The sequence below is a fragment of the Pygoscelis adeliae genome, unplaced genomic scaffold (genome assembly GCF_000699105.1).
Source record: "Pygoscelis adeliae isolate BGI_AS28 unplaced genomic scaffold, ASM69910v1 Scaffold62, whole genome shotgun sequence".
Classification (NCBI taxonomy): Eukaryota; Metazoa; Chordata; class Aves; order Sphenisciformes; family Spheniscidae; genus Pygoscelis; species Pygoscelis adeliae.
In genome coordinates this window covers 185,950-201,614 of record NW_008824401.1, presented here as the reverse complement: position 1 = coordinate 201,614, position 15,665 = coordinate 185,950, and the positions used below count along the sequence as shown (strand labels likewise).

Here is a 15,665-nt window from a genome sequence, read left to right as displayed (position 1 = left end):
TGACAACCTACCTCTGCCAAGACTGGATTGTTACAGAAGATGATTTGACTTCTAGCACCCCTTTTTGTTTATTAAAAAGGTGTCAAAAATGTGTCATTTAAGAAATGAGAATTCTCTCTAACCACTGAAAAGCAGATTATTGAAATGTACCCTTATGGGTATACAGTTATCTTACTGTTGGTATTTGAGTTCTTCTAGCTCAGAGTGGATTTCTGTTTAGCTCAAGGTGGATTTTAGATGCTGAGTAGTTACATTTTCTAGGATATATTAAATTCTAATGAGTATACCTTTATCCAGGGCTCAGTAAGCTTCCCTGAAATGTGTTGCACAGTGTTTTCTGAATATATTTATCTAGGTATTCCTATCAAATTTCATGTGGTTTAAGAGATGGTGAAAAATGTTCACATTTCACTTTGGAATAAAACAATAAATGAGATGATTAAGAGTCAGCTGGTAAAAGAGGCTTTTGGTTAAGCACTTACGGAAAACTTTCATTAAACCATGAAATTCTTCATCTTACCATCACCTTTTACACTCTTGATCTGATGGCAGATGTTAGTCTTGAGCATGAATCCTTGTGTGAACTTTACAGATGGTTATTAAATATTTGGCTGCCAGCATGGATGAGGTAGCACTGATCCTGCAATTCATTCTGTGTTTTAAACAAATAACATTATTGGAACAGTAACCAGTCCAGAATAATCACAAGGTTAAGTTCTAAATTTAAGTCATCATTCAAAAAGTATCTGGTCCTGTAAAGATTCTAGTATCTACACTACCTGATTGGTTTTTCTTATGCTTATTATTCTATATTCAAATTTTGGAAGAAATCATATTAATCAGTCAAGATGTAGAATTCAAAAAATTAAATATGTATCAGCTATGAAATAGCTAATATAAGAAAGACACTACTCTCTTACATAGTAGCAAAAGCCTAATTTGGCTACTTCTCCAAAGTTTAAACTTGAATGTTACATGTGCAGGAAAGGCACAGTTGTGTTATGGTATTCCAATCCATTTACATTTGCAGTTCAACTTAAATCTAAGTTTAAATCAAATTTGAATTACCATAAGGGAGATTACATTTGAACCTTTTATGAAACCTTATTTGCAGCCCCTAAATATATTGAACCATCTATTCCTGTTCAGTTTCTAAGCGTTCTATTTTGGGTTCTGATATAATTGCAAGTGGCAAGTGCAGCTGCTGATGATGTGACAGAATGTATTAAAAACTGTTGATGTATAACATTGCCAGATGCATTTTCCTTGCTTTAACCTACCTCTAACAGTAGAGGTACTACAGCAAGTAGGAGAGGAGAGGGAGAGGAGGAGGAAATGTATTTGTCCATGCACATATTTATGTGCTCCTTGCACATTTTTACACACAACAGAAAGTTGCCAGAAATGTTTTTTGTCAGTTTTAGGGGGGGGAGAAAAAAAAGATTTGAATGTACTGTTACAGTACCTCTAAGCTAACCATAAACCAGCTCATGCCTTTCCCTATTATTCCTTTTTTTGCATAATTCCACTTACTAAAGCCAGAACATTCATGGTTTTGCTGGCTGTAGCTGTGCAGTTGATTGTTCTCCAGCCCAGGTAAACTATTTTCCTATACTCCTAGAACAGAACATCTGTATTATTGAGTAAGAAAAGTGCCTCACTCACTGTTCCCAGTCCGTACCCAGACTTCCAGTGAAGTGCTGTTTGCTCAAAACAAAGCTACAAAATTTTCAAACACTTAAGTAGTGCAGACAATGACCTATCAGTGCTCAAGCCAGTGTTCAAACTAAAGCAATATAAAACTGAGTACAATGTTCCTCCAGTCTCTCGCAATTTGTCCCTATTTTATTCAGTTCTCCTAATAGAAGTGGCTTTTTCTAATGGAAGAAATCTTCAGGTAGATCTTTGTCTCTCTGAAGAGTCAAAGCTCATTTAAATGGCGAAATGCAGGTTCTAGCAGTAAAGGGCTGGCTCTAGCTGAAAAGGCAAAGTTAAAATTGTACTGTGAAGAGTCTACTGATTATAGTATTATGAGTCTGCAAAGTAATTCAGAAATAACCATGAACACCAATGTAACTGCAAAAGTTTTTTTCAGAGTTGGAAGAACAGTTTTAATAAAAGTAGGGAACAGTTTACTAATGATAAGGAACCACTCTATGTTAGGTTAACAAGTTGCATTGCAGGGAAAGACTTTTAAACAGTATCATATATTAAAATCGCACGTAGATAGTTATGATACGTTGATAAGAACTTCGTTTTGCTGTTTATCCTTCTACATCATTCACTATGATTATACTGGTAATCTTTTATAAATATTATTTCAGGCATATGTGGCTTTGTAGAAATGCAATACGAACCTGCAGACTATAATGCCAAGTTGTCCTAGGGGATCATTTAACTATTAATTTCAATCCAGAGCTGCCTGTTACGCAAAATATGCTGATTTACTATGTTTCTACTAAATGTATGTACAGAATCAAACATATGCATGAATTGTTAACACCACATCAAAGTTGAAATTTTACATGGAAGAATTTCAGAAATTTCAAGATTGAACAGCCAAAGGGTTATTAACTTTCACGTAGTGTTTATGGATACATAGTGAAAAAATCAGTTCTTGTTTTCTTTATTATTAGTATTGACCAATTTTGTTATATGGAACACCTTTGTTATGCACGTTATTACTAGGAAGGAAAAAAAACATCTGTAGTGATAGGTAAAGCAGGTCAGCCCTGGAAGATTCTCTACCATGTTATGAACCACAAATTAAGAGTTGGAGAATTACTTCAGTAGTGTTCCATTACGTGATCACACAACACTGAGCAATAAAGTATGCTCATCAACATACTAATAAAAATGTGGTAATGAGAATTACTGGACTTTTCTCACCCCTATGGAGTAAAAGATACAGCAGCTTTGTATCACTGTATATATGTTATGCTTTTTTTATTTTAAGAGCTTATTTTAATGCAAATGCACAAAGAAATAAGGTTGCTATGGGAACACTAACTCTTAATTCCTTGATGTGTGCATGTAACACAACAAATGTAGTATTCCACTAAGCCTGTCTTTTGCATATAATTTTCAGTGCATTTTCAGAGAAAGAATGATTTGGTAAACAATGAAGGGAATGGATGGAAAGAACTGAAATATAAGAAAGAATTCTATAGGATATTAAGAGGTACCTATAGTTACTGGAAAAAAAAAAAAGGGACAAAGAATATGCCCAGTTTCTATTTCTTGAAAATTTCCAATCTAGATGATATTCTAAGCTTATTTCATAAAATTTCTGTGAGCTGAAAACCTCTATTGCAAATGCTTTTGGCTACTGGCTTTCAGGTATATTAGTTGAAAACCTGGAGACAGGGAAGTGAATTTTTACAGTCAACTCTCTTACATAATGCTGGAAAGAATTAACAGTTGTGTAGCCAGTAGAGATAAAATTGCATAACCATCTGATAAACTGCACCTATTATGTGCAGTTGACCTTCCAGACTTCACTGTGTCCTTTACCCTATTGCTTTCCTATTCTAGCAGTGTGTGAAAAATGGAACAATCATAAAATGTATCTGTCTAAAGATTCTTGTTTGGTATTCCATTCTAAATTGCACTTACCTGTGATGCAGAATTACTAGTACCTACTCCAGCCCTGGGCCCAACACACGTGTGTAGTTTAGTATCTTACACCTCTGCAAAGAGAAAGCTGAAAAAAGTTCCACATCTGTAAATGGGTCCATCTCTGTAGTGGGACAGACAACATCTGCTTATGTATTTTTCAGCTGTTTATATTTTCTGACACCGCGTTGCTCTCTAGGATCCATTATGCAGCTATTAAATTGGAGATCTACTTCTTTAAGCAAAAGCTATGTTAGGCATTTTTTGGCCCATCTCTTTTAATACATGTGTTTGAAATCATATCAGTCAAGGTTTCCACCTTGGCAGATGCAGTTATCAAAAAAGAGAATCTATTTATGTGGTATTTAAACAATCTAAAACTTCTTCCAGTAATTTTTGATAATAAATCTGACCTATCCAGAATATGATTAGGCAAGGAATTAATTGTCTCAAATTTCTTTCTAGGTTGTCTTACAAATTATGTATGCCTATATCAATACCTGTTCACACATCTTTTTACATACATAATTTCAAATGTTTATGTTTTGATGTTGCTTCTTGTGGTTATCTAGTAAGATTTTATCCTTTCTTTGACTCTTGAAGAACATAGAAGAAAGAACGGGATATTGACTATTATCGTATATGTAACATATACAGATTGATAGTCCTTTCTCTTGCGATAAAACCAGTATAAAATATTAGTTATTAGCATTTTGTTAGTGAAACTTTAAAAATTTAAAGTATAACTCTATGAATTTGGACAGCATCAGACCCTGACTCCATTTTTTACTTTACTCTCTAAAAATGAAATTTGTCGTGATTCCTAATTTGAATTTGATTGTCCAAGAAATTATTGGTCAGTTGCTTTAGGCATTACAAAAATAACTACATAAGACAAAAATGTTATTGAATTCAGTGGACATGGGAAAGGTCAATAATTCTCATTAAATTTCTTATAAATTTCATCTAGCATGAGCTAACTACCACTGAAATTCAACTCTGAGTGTGGGATCTGGGTCCATAGTCGTCTTTGTTTCTACTTCTATGGAAAATACTTGGAATCAAAAGTAATTACACCAAATATAAAAAAAAAATTTCAAACCTCCTGATTATTTTAAAATAATGTTTCCTGCTTTCATATTCCTATGCAGCTCTGTATGATTTGAAGATGATCAACTGCAGTATCTTTCTGAGTAATATTGGAGGTAAAAGAGGTAAATGGAGGTAAATACACTGCAGATACTGTAGTTGGTCATATAAATCATTATGAGGTGCTTCCTACAAAGTTATTAGATTATTCAAAGTTATTCGGACTATCCAAACACTCTCTCCTCTTCTAACCATAGTATCCTGCATTATTCTGGGAATCATTTGTTAAGAAAGATATTTTAAAACAAACCTATATTCCTAGTACAGGAATAACTGAGGTTTTATTAAAATTAAGGAAAAGATCCAAATATAGACTTAGATATTTTCTCTTTTTTTCAGATTAGATTATTTATTGTATAAAACTTCACACCAAAAGTTAATTTTAAAAAAATATTTATTCAATGAACTAAAAAATGGTGGTGGGGGAAAGGAGAAAGGATTAAAGATAGATTATACATTTTGGTCCAGTGAGAAGCATTGCTATGTGCATGAAAGACTACTGTAAGCATCATGAGTGTTTCTGAAACACAGTTTTCCTTCTTCTTTATTGCTGAATAATAATTTATTACCTGCCTAAATCAGCAGCAGTTTTTACCGGCCTCTCTTATGCACCTGTCTCTCCTAATTGTCTGCCTCCTTGTTCTGGGAACAGTTTAAATGGGCCAGATACAGTCCCTGTTCCCCAGACTTTCAGTCTAAGGTCTGTAAAAGCCTTGCAAGATCATAAATTAACATTTTTAATCTGGCATGTAGACAGTTGAGAATGTGTCCGATAGAATGGAATGTTTTTTTCTATACTGTATGTTTATCAGGAGTGTGAATGCTTAATGAGAGCATTTTCTGTTGTAGGTAATTCAGATTGTCAGTGCCGTTGACAAAGATGATCCTAAAAATGGGCATTATTTCCTGTACAGTCTTCTTCCTGAAATGATCAACAATCCAAATTTCACCATCAAGAAAAATGAAGGTAAATATAAAACATATATAATGTGTATCTGAACAACTTAGTTTTGAATTGCTTTATTGACTTCCAGTTACTTTACCAGTTTGTCCCTTGGGCAATTACAATGTAGATAATCTGTTTAATGGTACCTTCATTTATACCTCTTAAGCTATTTCCAATATCTTTACAGTAGCTATGAAGAAAGTAAAATGAATACTGAATTTAGATCCAGAAGACAGCTCACTGGCTTAAATAAAACGAAAGGATGGATTTACTGCCTGTTTTATTTCTATTAATTTGAAATTCCAGAGATATGCTGTAAGATGAAAATCTGAAACTATGTTGATAAATAAATGTTGATCCTACATTGACTGGATATAGATGGGAGCATAAAATTAAGTATCTACTAAATCCACCAAAGGAAACACCTTTTAAGCCTGTTTGTTGTGTGTATAAAGGTTCCGAAGTATTTCAGTTAGGCACTTTTATTAGAAAGAGAAATCTGCCAGGTCAGCAAAGCCCAGAAAGGCACTTTGTATCACTAAGCTTTAGAGCACTTCTGGAAGGGCATAATGTCATTTTGTAGTACTATCCAAGTGGAATTTCATGAGTGATGGAAAAAAAGACCCATTTAATATTGTTGAGCAATAAATTTACACTGATCCTTTTCTTTGGCACACAGATATATTTGAAGGTCATGTAAGCAAGAGCTAGGAATGATCACGAGAATGCCATAAATAGTGCTTTATGTATTTGTACTTACTTGAATATTCAGTAAAGTTTTCCCCCCTTGGCTTTTTTTTTTTTTTTTTTTTAAAACACTACCCTGTCAGGCATTTTAGTTAAATTCAGTCTCTTAATTCTCTTATTTGAAATGATAATGAAGGATATCCCTATTTAGTCCATTACTAATAGGAAGATGTATGTGTGAGGTGTATGTGCATGCGTGTAAAAGTAATACATGTAATGTTAAAAAAGGAGAAAATGCTGTTTTCATTTTTTATTCTAGCTGTTCCAACCAAGGAGAATGATGGCACCATTTTGTTAAATAATACTATAAAAACCTAAATTCTTAAATCTGCTTACATATATCCTGAATTTTTCATTAGGTATGTTTTTCTCTGTGCGCGTCTCTACTTATGTTTGTATTTTCATGTAGGAAATAAGTCTCTGTATGTTTTCTGCACTTACAGGAGAAGATAAAACAAACCTCTTCAAAATGCATTTCATGATCATCAGTAGTGTAACAGAAATTGAATTAAGCATCCTAAATGTGAGGTGGTTTGCTTTGCACAGCATGAAAAGTAAAAAAGGTCTTAGCATTTCTCTTCATGTTTAAATACTTAGCTCATCACTAATTAGCCTTTTCCTTCCAATCGGTTACCCATTTAAGACCCACTCTTACTCCTAGTCACAGCCAATGGCAAAATGACTCCTGATCTGAGTGGGAGTGAGGAACCTTTCTATATAACATGGTTTAGAAAAATAAGTCAAATTTTGTTACAACATTGCCACTCAGTTTTACGCAGTTTTTAATGCATTTGAATCAGTTAAATGTGTAAATCCTCTTAAAACAACCAACTGAAATATCTTGAAATTAAAAATGCACTTGAAGAGACTTTTCTGATTTAATCTTTCGGTATCCAAGAATAAAATTCCAACTATGCGTACCATCCTTTTCTCTCAAGATTGCTCAGCCAGGGATGCGGTCTATGGTTGACGCTGGAACATGATCTCCCACAGAAAGCAAATATTCCTGTCAAAGCCAAAATCAGGGTATAATTTGGTTGAGGTGAGGTTTTGTGTCATTTAAACATCATAAATCTTTAGTAAGTCTTTATTTAGTTATGCCACTTAAACAATGAACTTGACCATGACTTTGTCTTGCACATATCTGCTAAATAAGCATGAGCGATTATTCTTGTTGAAAAAACTCCAGTATTCCTAAAAAAACTGAACTCACAAGTCAAATTTCTCCTTAGTTGTACTAATGAGCATCTGGGCTGTCCAAAAGCCAGTTTCGTGTGGTTTACTAGAAGCAATGTAAGAAAGTGCCTATAACAAACCCTACTCTCATTTCTGGAGAATTGCGTTTCTGAGGATCAGATCAGTGCACAACCCACTTAGGCTTGGAACAGAAAAACATTTCCTCATACTGGTGGGCAAGATCCTTGACATCTTTCTGACTGTGACCTCAGCCTCAACTTCCTCCCATGTTCTTGGCCCTGCAAAATTCTTCAAGGTGACAGAGACTGCCTTGATGGCTGCTGAAGAAATGCTATCCTTTTACGGATATTAGAAATGGATTGCATTTTCTCAGGAAACCTAATATAGAAACTCAATCTTTTATTTGCTAGAATTAGTGATTTTTTTTTCTTTATTTAAATGATTTTTCATATCTTGCCTTTCTCCAAAATTCCCTCAAGTGCAGAGATAGATGAAAGTACCCCTCCTCAAGAGCATTTGTGAAATTATATTACCCTTTGGGATTCCTCTTTTGAGCTTTAGGTAACATTGTGGCATTTGGCAATTACTTGTCTACTTCACAAAGTAATGATGTTATCTGATCTGGCGGCACTAGTATGCAAACAATGCAGTTTGGCATCTGCCATGGGAAGAAAGCTGTGATGTTCTGTTTCTGTCCCTCATACTAAAGAATATATAAGATGAATGTATTTTGGAATTTTCTCTTGCTATATGGAACATAAGCATAACCATGAATTAATTTAGTTTGTTGCCTGCAAGCTAATTCTATTGTTTAAACTTTCCAGATTGCCCTAAGGCAAGCGCACATGATACTTCAGTAATTAACTGTGCTGCCTAAATGTACTACAAGTATTATGATTGGCTACGTTGTTATTGCCAAATATGTTTGAATGAGTGACACAACGGTGTATCTTCATCAGAAACCACAAAAAACCCCACTTCTCCTAAGATTATATTATGTGTTATAGAAGTTATTCTGTGACCACAGCAGAATCTGTTCCTTGAAATGATATACTGGTATCCTTTATTTGTTTGGTCTGTTAAATTTGGTCTACAGAATTCCTTCTGTAGACAAGATGCCCAAAACTCTAGAGGCTGTAGTGCCTTTCTGATGTAAGTAAGGTAAAAATGTAAATTTAAATGTCATCATACATCTCACTGAATGTCTTTAGATTATCTCTTAGAGATCTTTATTTTCCATATCTCCTCATCTGTTCTTTCTGTTCTTTTCTGAGCCCAAATGTCTGTTACTGAGTAGTTTTTCTTAGGCTTTGTGCCTTGGCTAAATGGGCAGCTACTGATAATCTGAAGTAAAGCAATCCTACTCTGTCAAACTGTCATGCAAGGAACACTGATCATTTAGATTGCCAGATGCATAAACCTTTATCCCTTGACACGAGAAATAATAAAATTATGTAATAAAAACATAAGAAGTTAATGCAACATGAAAAACATGTAATGTTTTCTGTGTTAGTCCTGGTGACTAAACCTGTGACTCCATGACATAACAAATCCTTGACTGCATAAACTCATATAGACTGACTGTCTGGTCACTTACTTTTCACATGTCTTTGTGCTGGGTTTCTGCATAGGAGCAGAAATGCAAAAAATGAAAATAAATGTTTTGTGTAGTGTTTCTGATGAACTTCAAACCAGAAAAAAACTAAAACTTCAGATGAAAATATCTGATGTTTAGGCAGGTGTTGATACACTCTAACAATGTGTTGTAGATTCCTTAGCTGAGTGGAATTAACCCTTCCAAAAAGCTGTAGGATCACAATAAATGACAAAGAACTGACAGGAATTTAGACAACTGATAAGGATTTTGTACTGTCATGGCACTAGTAAATTGAAATGAGACCTCTGGAAATGGAATTAGCATTTGTTGACAGTCTTTTTTCAGATGAATGGTCTTCACAAAGCGTTACCTAAAATCTAATGCCAGTACATGGATCGTCTCCTGCATCCCAAACAATACGCTCGCAGCAATACCTGTTTTAAGCATTGAATTCCTAATGTTCTTATGGTTTCCTTAGGTTGTTCAAGTGAGAACAGAATTTTGTGATAAAAGCGTTTTCACAGATGTAAACATTTTGATATGCTGCCAATGCAATTTTTACTTTCAAAAACTAGCAAATACATCTTTGCTGTAAAGAGACTTAAAGTTTTTCCCAAAAGCTCTTTCCATTGCTATTCCATTTTTCTTATGCCAAATTCTGTTTCCTAATGGAATAAAACCCGAATCAAATGTTCTGCAGTGCTTTTGGATGCAGTAACTCTTCTGACAAAAGAAATGGTGCATCTCTACTGTATAAATGTGATAATACGTACCTCTTACTAGGGCTTATGAAGTAGAAGCAATCACAGGGTTGCTTGGAACATGGGCAGGCCTCATCTTTGGGTTAAGAGAACCATCTTAATGGCATGCGTTCATATTCCTGCAGAAGTCCAATAGCCTTACAAGTAATCAGCCTCCCCTCTTCCCAAAATATTTAATGTCCATCTGGTGATTTGAGCTCTGAATTTGGGCCAAACTGATTTTAGTGAGTGCATAGTAAAGAGGTTTTTTTTTCTTTTTAAATTGAAGCATTATATGTACTTCAGTGATGAACTGTTCTCTATAGTGAACGTAATATTTATTCTCAGCCATGCTTATTCTATTGTACCTATGACACCTATACTAGCTCCAAGACTGTTCATGTTTAAATGTCCATTTCTTTTGTTCTTTCCATCTGGCAAGTTTGATCTGTCACTTATGTCCTCATTGTGCTGCCTTGAAAGTATAGGCAATGTGTCATGTATTTAAAAGGAAATAGCCTGGTACAATCACTTCAATCACTAACTGGCTTGAATGCCTTTGTATACTATTGCACAACTTATTTTAAAATATTTGCTATTTCGCATCACCTCTTTACCATTAATAAACAAATATTTCTAAACTATTTAGAAATAGCCAGAGAAAACAACCTCTGGTTAGAGGTTACATGCAACCTCTCTTTTAGATATCCCAAATAATAATAAAAAAAAATTATCAGCCCTACTTCATTTTTGAAAGAACTTCTGTGTCACTGTGTTTTTAATGTAATAAAACCTAGATTTTTCCCACATCTTTTTCCTGAAAATATCTTTAGCAGCATCTGTCAAATGCATACCTGGAGGGTGAGTCTTTTGTTCCCAAAAGAGTAACTCTCATGTGTTAAAATGAGTTTCTTTCCCTGAATCAGTTTCTTTTGGCATTTCTCGATAAGTCTCTCTGCCATTGTCTCAGCTGCCAGCTAAAGCTCCTTCTGTGTTTTTGATTGACTTTTCTTTCCAAATATATACCTCAGAGAGCTAAGAGGTGGCACTGCTATTTCATTGCCCTCCTTCCAGTTTGCCCAATTTCAAAGTTAACCCACTGACCTCAGGTACAAATTGCCTTAGCAAGGACATCATTAAACCCATCATTTCTTGATGGATGTACAATGAACATCTAGAATAACAGCACCCATATGGTCCCTTGGATATGAGCAGTAAATCCTCATACATTTTGCAGTTTCATGCAATTTTTCAAGAGCCTTGGGAAACATTGTGGCCCAGCTGCCATCTATGCCAGAGGGTGTTTCACAATGGCAATTCTCGAGGGAAAGAACATGCTTATATACTTCTAATGTGTTTAATTACCATGCTCGTTTCTTTTATATATCAATAATTAGACTTTCAAAGTACAATTCTAAAACATATCAAATCACATCCTTGTTAGTGGTTTTCTTGAGAAGTAAAATTGGGTGATGTGATCAGAGATGTGTCTTGCATCCTATAAGTAAATATTTTTCTACCATGTCTGTCAATATTAGTGGTATGGAATAACATCTAGAAGACTGCATCTAAAATTGTAAAATAATGTGCTGCATAATCTAGGAAACAGCATTGTTCAGCATCTCTCTTGATAGACATAGTTTTGTCAACAGAAATCATAGGGAATACTTGCATAGCAAGGTGCATTCAGTGTGACAGTAGTGGAGTTAAAAATAAATTATTCCAATGTATTAAAAAACAAGAAACACAAACTAACCTATAATCTGGCACTTCTGTGCCAGAATCTGCCATCCACAGGCATACATCATGTTTCTCCAGGAGTGTTCATAGTGTGAAAAAACATATTAGAAATATCATACTATCAATCTTTTTCTCAGCATGGCATTAAAACTGGAGCTGTTTAAATAGCAAGGTTCAACAATTTTATAAACTGAGGATACCAGAACAACCTCAGATTATTGATTTTTTAATGAATTGTATAGTTAATAATGAACTTGTTAATGTAAAATTATTGAAATATTTCCTTTATAGTGTGGTTGAAAAATTTTGTTCAATAAATTCTTTTTTGCTTATGTTATAAATTGTAAGTTATAGAAGTTAAAACAAGAAAGCATAAAGAAGACGTTGATATTTTGCTGAGTAAAAAGGTCTAAGTTTTATCAAAACAAATCATGTCATAATTAAGGTAGCTAGCTCCACGAAACATTTTAGTTCTGTGGATTTAGACTATTCTGACATTAAATCATATTTCAGAAAACTCTTAATTATGTTTTGGATGCATACTTAACTTTCTCAGTTAAAAACTAAATGTGATTTATAGGCCTGAACTACCACATTCTACTTATGATCTGCAAGCTATACTACTACACTGAGTGACGTGTCAAGTGTGTCTTGGTCTGTGTGCTGGAAACCATGTAAGAATTATGATCCGGCTGTGTGGTGATAAGAGAACATTATGCTACCTTACCTCCCTCACTATTGGAGCAGGCAAGCAGGGATATCATGGCCTGAAAAAGGAAAGGACAGATTCTAGAATCTGTCGCTCCCTCCACTCAATTAATATGCAAAAAAAAGTATTCAGCCAGTGCAAATACTTTTCCTGGAACGACTGGTTGTGCATTAGGTGGTAAGTGTCGAGTCCCTGAAATAATTTGTTTTTATAAGAGATGCAGAGGAAATGCAGTTCCTTAGTTGTTATACTCGGGTTCCTTCATCCTTAGTCCTTAGACAATTGACCTGATTGAAACTGCTTTGGATCAGAAACTATGTTAGATCATTCTTTGTGGGAAGAGTAATCAATTTTCTTCTTTACATCTCTGACAGAATTCTAAGGTGTAATGTCATCCTGTGAAGTAATAGGCTGTGTCTAAAGACTCAAAAAGATGAGCCCTTTCTGCTAGTGATAAAGTGATAAGCAATGTGAGGTGGAAATTGGTACTACAGATCTTTAAACTATTCTCAAATTCTAGAAGACAGATAGAATTTCAAGTTAATGATAATATTACCAAGGGACCCCAATACATTCCAGTAACGCTCAGTTCTGTCTTGCCAGGCACTGAATGCATTTCCATTTCCATTGTATGATTTCACATTGCAGTAGAAGTAATATACTCAACTCTTTTCTACTACACCATTTTGTGGTCCTAGCAAGGTTTCACTTTTCCATGGTACAGTAGAGTTAGTCCCATCTGGTCTGAGAATGTCGGTGAAAATATTCTCAGTATATATCTTTCATACCTGATAGCTTTCTGCTTCCTTTCCCCCTTCTTTCTTTACTATCATCACTATTGACTATGTTCTGTTATTCCCTGATGTTCTGTTTTTTCTTGATGTTGAATATCAACTGAGTGCAATTTGAAACATCTTCCCTGGCGTAGAAGGATGTGATGTTATTTTATAAAGTGAAGATTACATTAATGTAGATGGGAAACCAGCATTTTTCCACTCCAATCCTTTGTGTACCACTTCCTTCACTGACACCTGCTTCTGCTGTCTTTCCCGTCTTACTTCTTGCATGCAGATCACTGCTCTTTCTGGACTCCCTTCTAATTAGAGCCACAGAACAGGTGAAGACTAAGTGTGGTTCCTCTGCAAACACACTTTTTAGCCCTATCTGGATGATTTACACCTTCTTACAATGGTTATGAGTTTTTCACCACTTTGGTAGGCTAAAGAGATGAATCCCTCTTGGTGCACATAGCTGCTCTAGCTGAAACTGAATGTCAAAAAAATAGAATCAGCTCTTCAAAGGCTAACTCAGCTACCAAGCTCCTCCACGCTTTGACCATTCTGTCTATTCTGTCCATCTGAAACCTTATTCACTCCTCTCCTGTATTCAGGATGCAGGGCTCCAGACAGATTCCCTCTCTCCTCTGCCCTAAGCCAGATGTGATCCATCAAGTCTTCATTCGACTGGACAGGCCAACCTGATGAATGAACCAGCAAGGAGGGGGCCATTTGGTAAGCTGATTGTCCTTTTTTAGGCATCTGTAGGCTCTTCTTCAGCTCTGCTGTGTTTCCCAGCACGTCTGTACTTTTTACAGTTTTGTAGCTGACAAAGTGTTTCTCTGGGAGCACTTCTGTTCCAAATGCTGTTTAACCTTTCAGTCCTGTTTTAGTTTAGCTCTGTGATGACAACTTCTTTCCAAGCCTTACAAATACAAACTTTCAGACAACTACAGAAGAGTTGTATATGCACATTGGAAAATAAGAATAATTTCCACACCATCACATCCTTGCAGAGAGCGCCTTTTTTTTTAATCTATTGAATCAATCACAATTACATAGCGATTTCAGGATATTTATGTAAGCATGACCCAGCCCAAAACAGCATAATATGTGAGGGATGAAATACAGGATAATACCGTATATATGCAGCATGCCATTATGCATACATGACCGAAGAGACTTCACTCATTCTTAATTTATTATTTGTGCTGCTAGCAACATAATGTTGCCAAGGCGTCAATTATGTTTCATTTTATAAATCAAACTAATTAAGAACCAGATGCAATCTGAGTGAAAAAGATCTGAGGTCAGTGTTGTGCACCATATGTACGGCAGTGCTTACTCATGATGAGGAGATGGATTGGACAGCTGTGAATTTTCCTGCTGTAGGAGTTTCATCATGCTCAGATCGTGTAACATACTTATCTCTCTTTTTCCAGTTTATTTCTTTAATTTCATAATAAAACTAAAGAAAAGTGAACAACGCTGCCATGACTTTAAAAGACTAAATAAGGGATAAAATGTTATGAAAACAAAACAGAAGAGGAAAAGAATTTGGTCAGCAAATTAACATGAAAATAAATCTATTTTAGTAATAATAATATGGAACATGGATGAAAGAAAGAACAGCATGTTGCGGTTTAACCTGGCAGGCAGCTAAGTTCCAGAAAGTCTTCTTAATCCCTTAGTAAATGAAATGACTTTCACTTCCCAGATTTCTTCTTGTGTATGGAGGTGATGGATATCAGTACGGGTTGGTTCTCTGGTTCACCTGCAGTGCCTGTCATGGGGGTTGGAGTAGCCGCAATATTCTTAAATAGTTGTTTAACCCTAAGCAAGACTTGACATGCATTCAGAAGACATATTAACAGGACCATGCTAGTTTGAACATCCCAAGGATATGAAAAATTCTCAAAAGCTGTTGCAACTAGCCTGGAGCAGAACGGGAAGGTGAAGGAGCAGGAGAAAGTGTCCCCCCCGTCTCCCTCATAAATTGGCTTTCCGAGGAGAAAAGGTAAGGAGTGTAATTAGTACTAGTTTCCGAGAAATGGTTCCCAAAGTACAGAGATGGGAGCAGGAGAAAGTGTCCCCCCCGTCTCCCTCATAAATTGGCTTTCCGAGGAGAAAAGGTAAGGAGTGTAATTAGTACTAGTTTCCGAGAAATGGTTCCCAAAGTACAGAGATGAGCAATGCTGAGTACAAATACCAGATTAGTCTTGCAAACAGTAATTTTATCATATCATATTATAAGCCAGTGTTACACAGTACAGCAAAATGATATCCTTAATTCAGCCCCTAGAGGTGATAGACAGCACAACAGGGAACGTATACAGCAAGTAAGGTGTTACGTAACACAACTCAGAACAAGCACAACTCTGAGAGCAAATCAATCAACATTGTGACCAGGGACTATTAACCTAATAAGGAATGCTTATAACAAATTTGC

The 15,665-nt window shown here is 35.4% G+C and overlaps 1 protein-coding gene across 1 annotated transcript in view; it reads left to right on the top strand.

The window, feature by feature from the left end:
• CDH8 (cadherin 8, type 2) overlaps positions 1 to 15,665 on the top strand; it is a 151,961-nt gene that overhangs the window by 116,099 nt on the left and 20,197 nt on the right. The window contains exon 10 of the mRNA XM_009320251.1: positions 5,614 to 5,731. Coding sequence (XP_009318526.1) covers positions 5,614 to 5,731 — 118 coding nt within the window. The remainder of the gene's footprint in view (positions 1 to 5,613; positions 5,732 to 15,665) is intronic.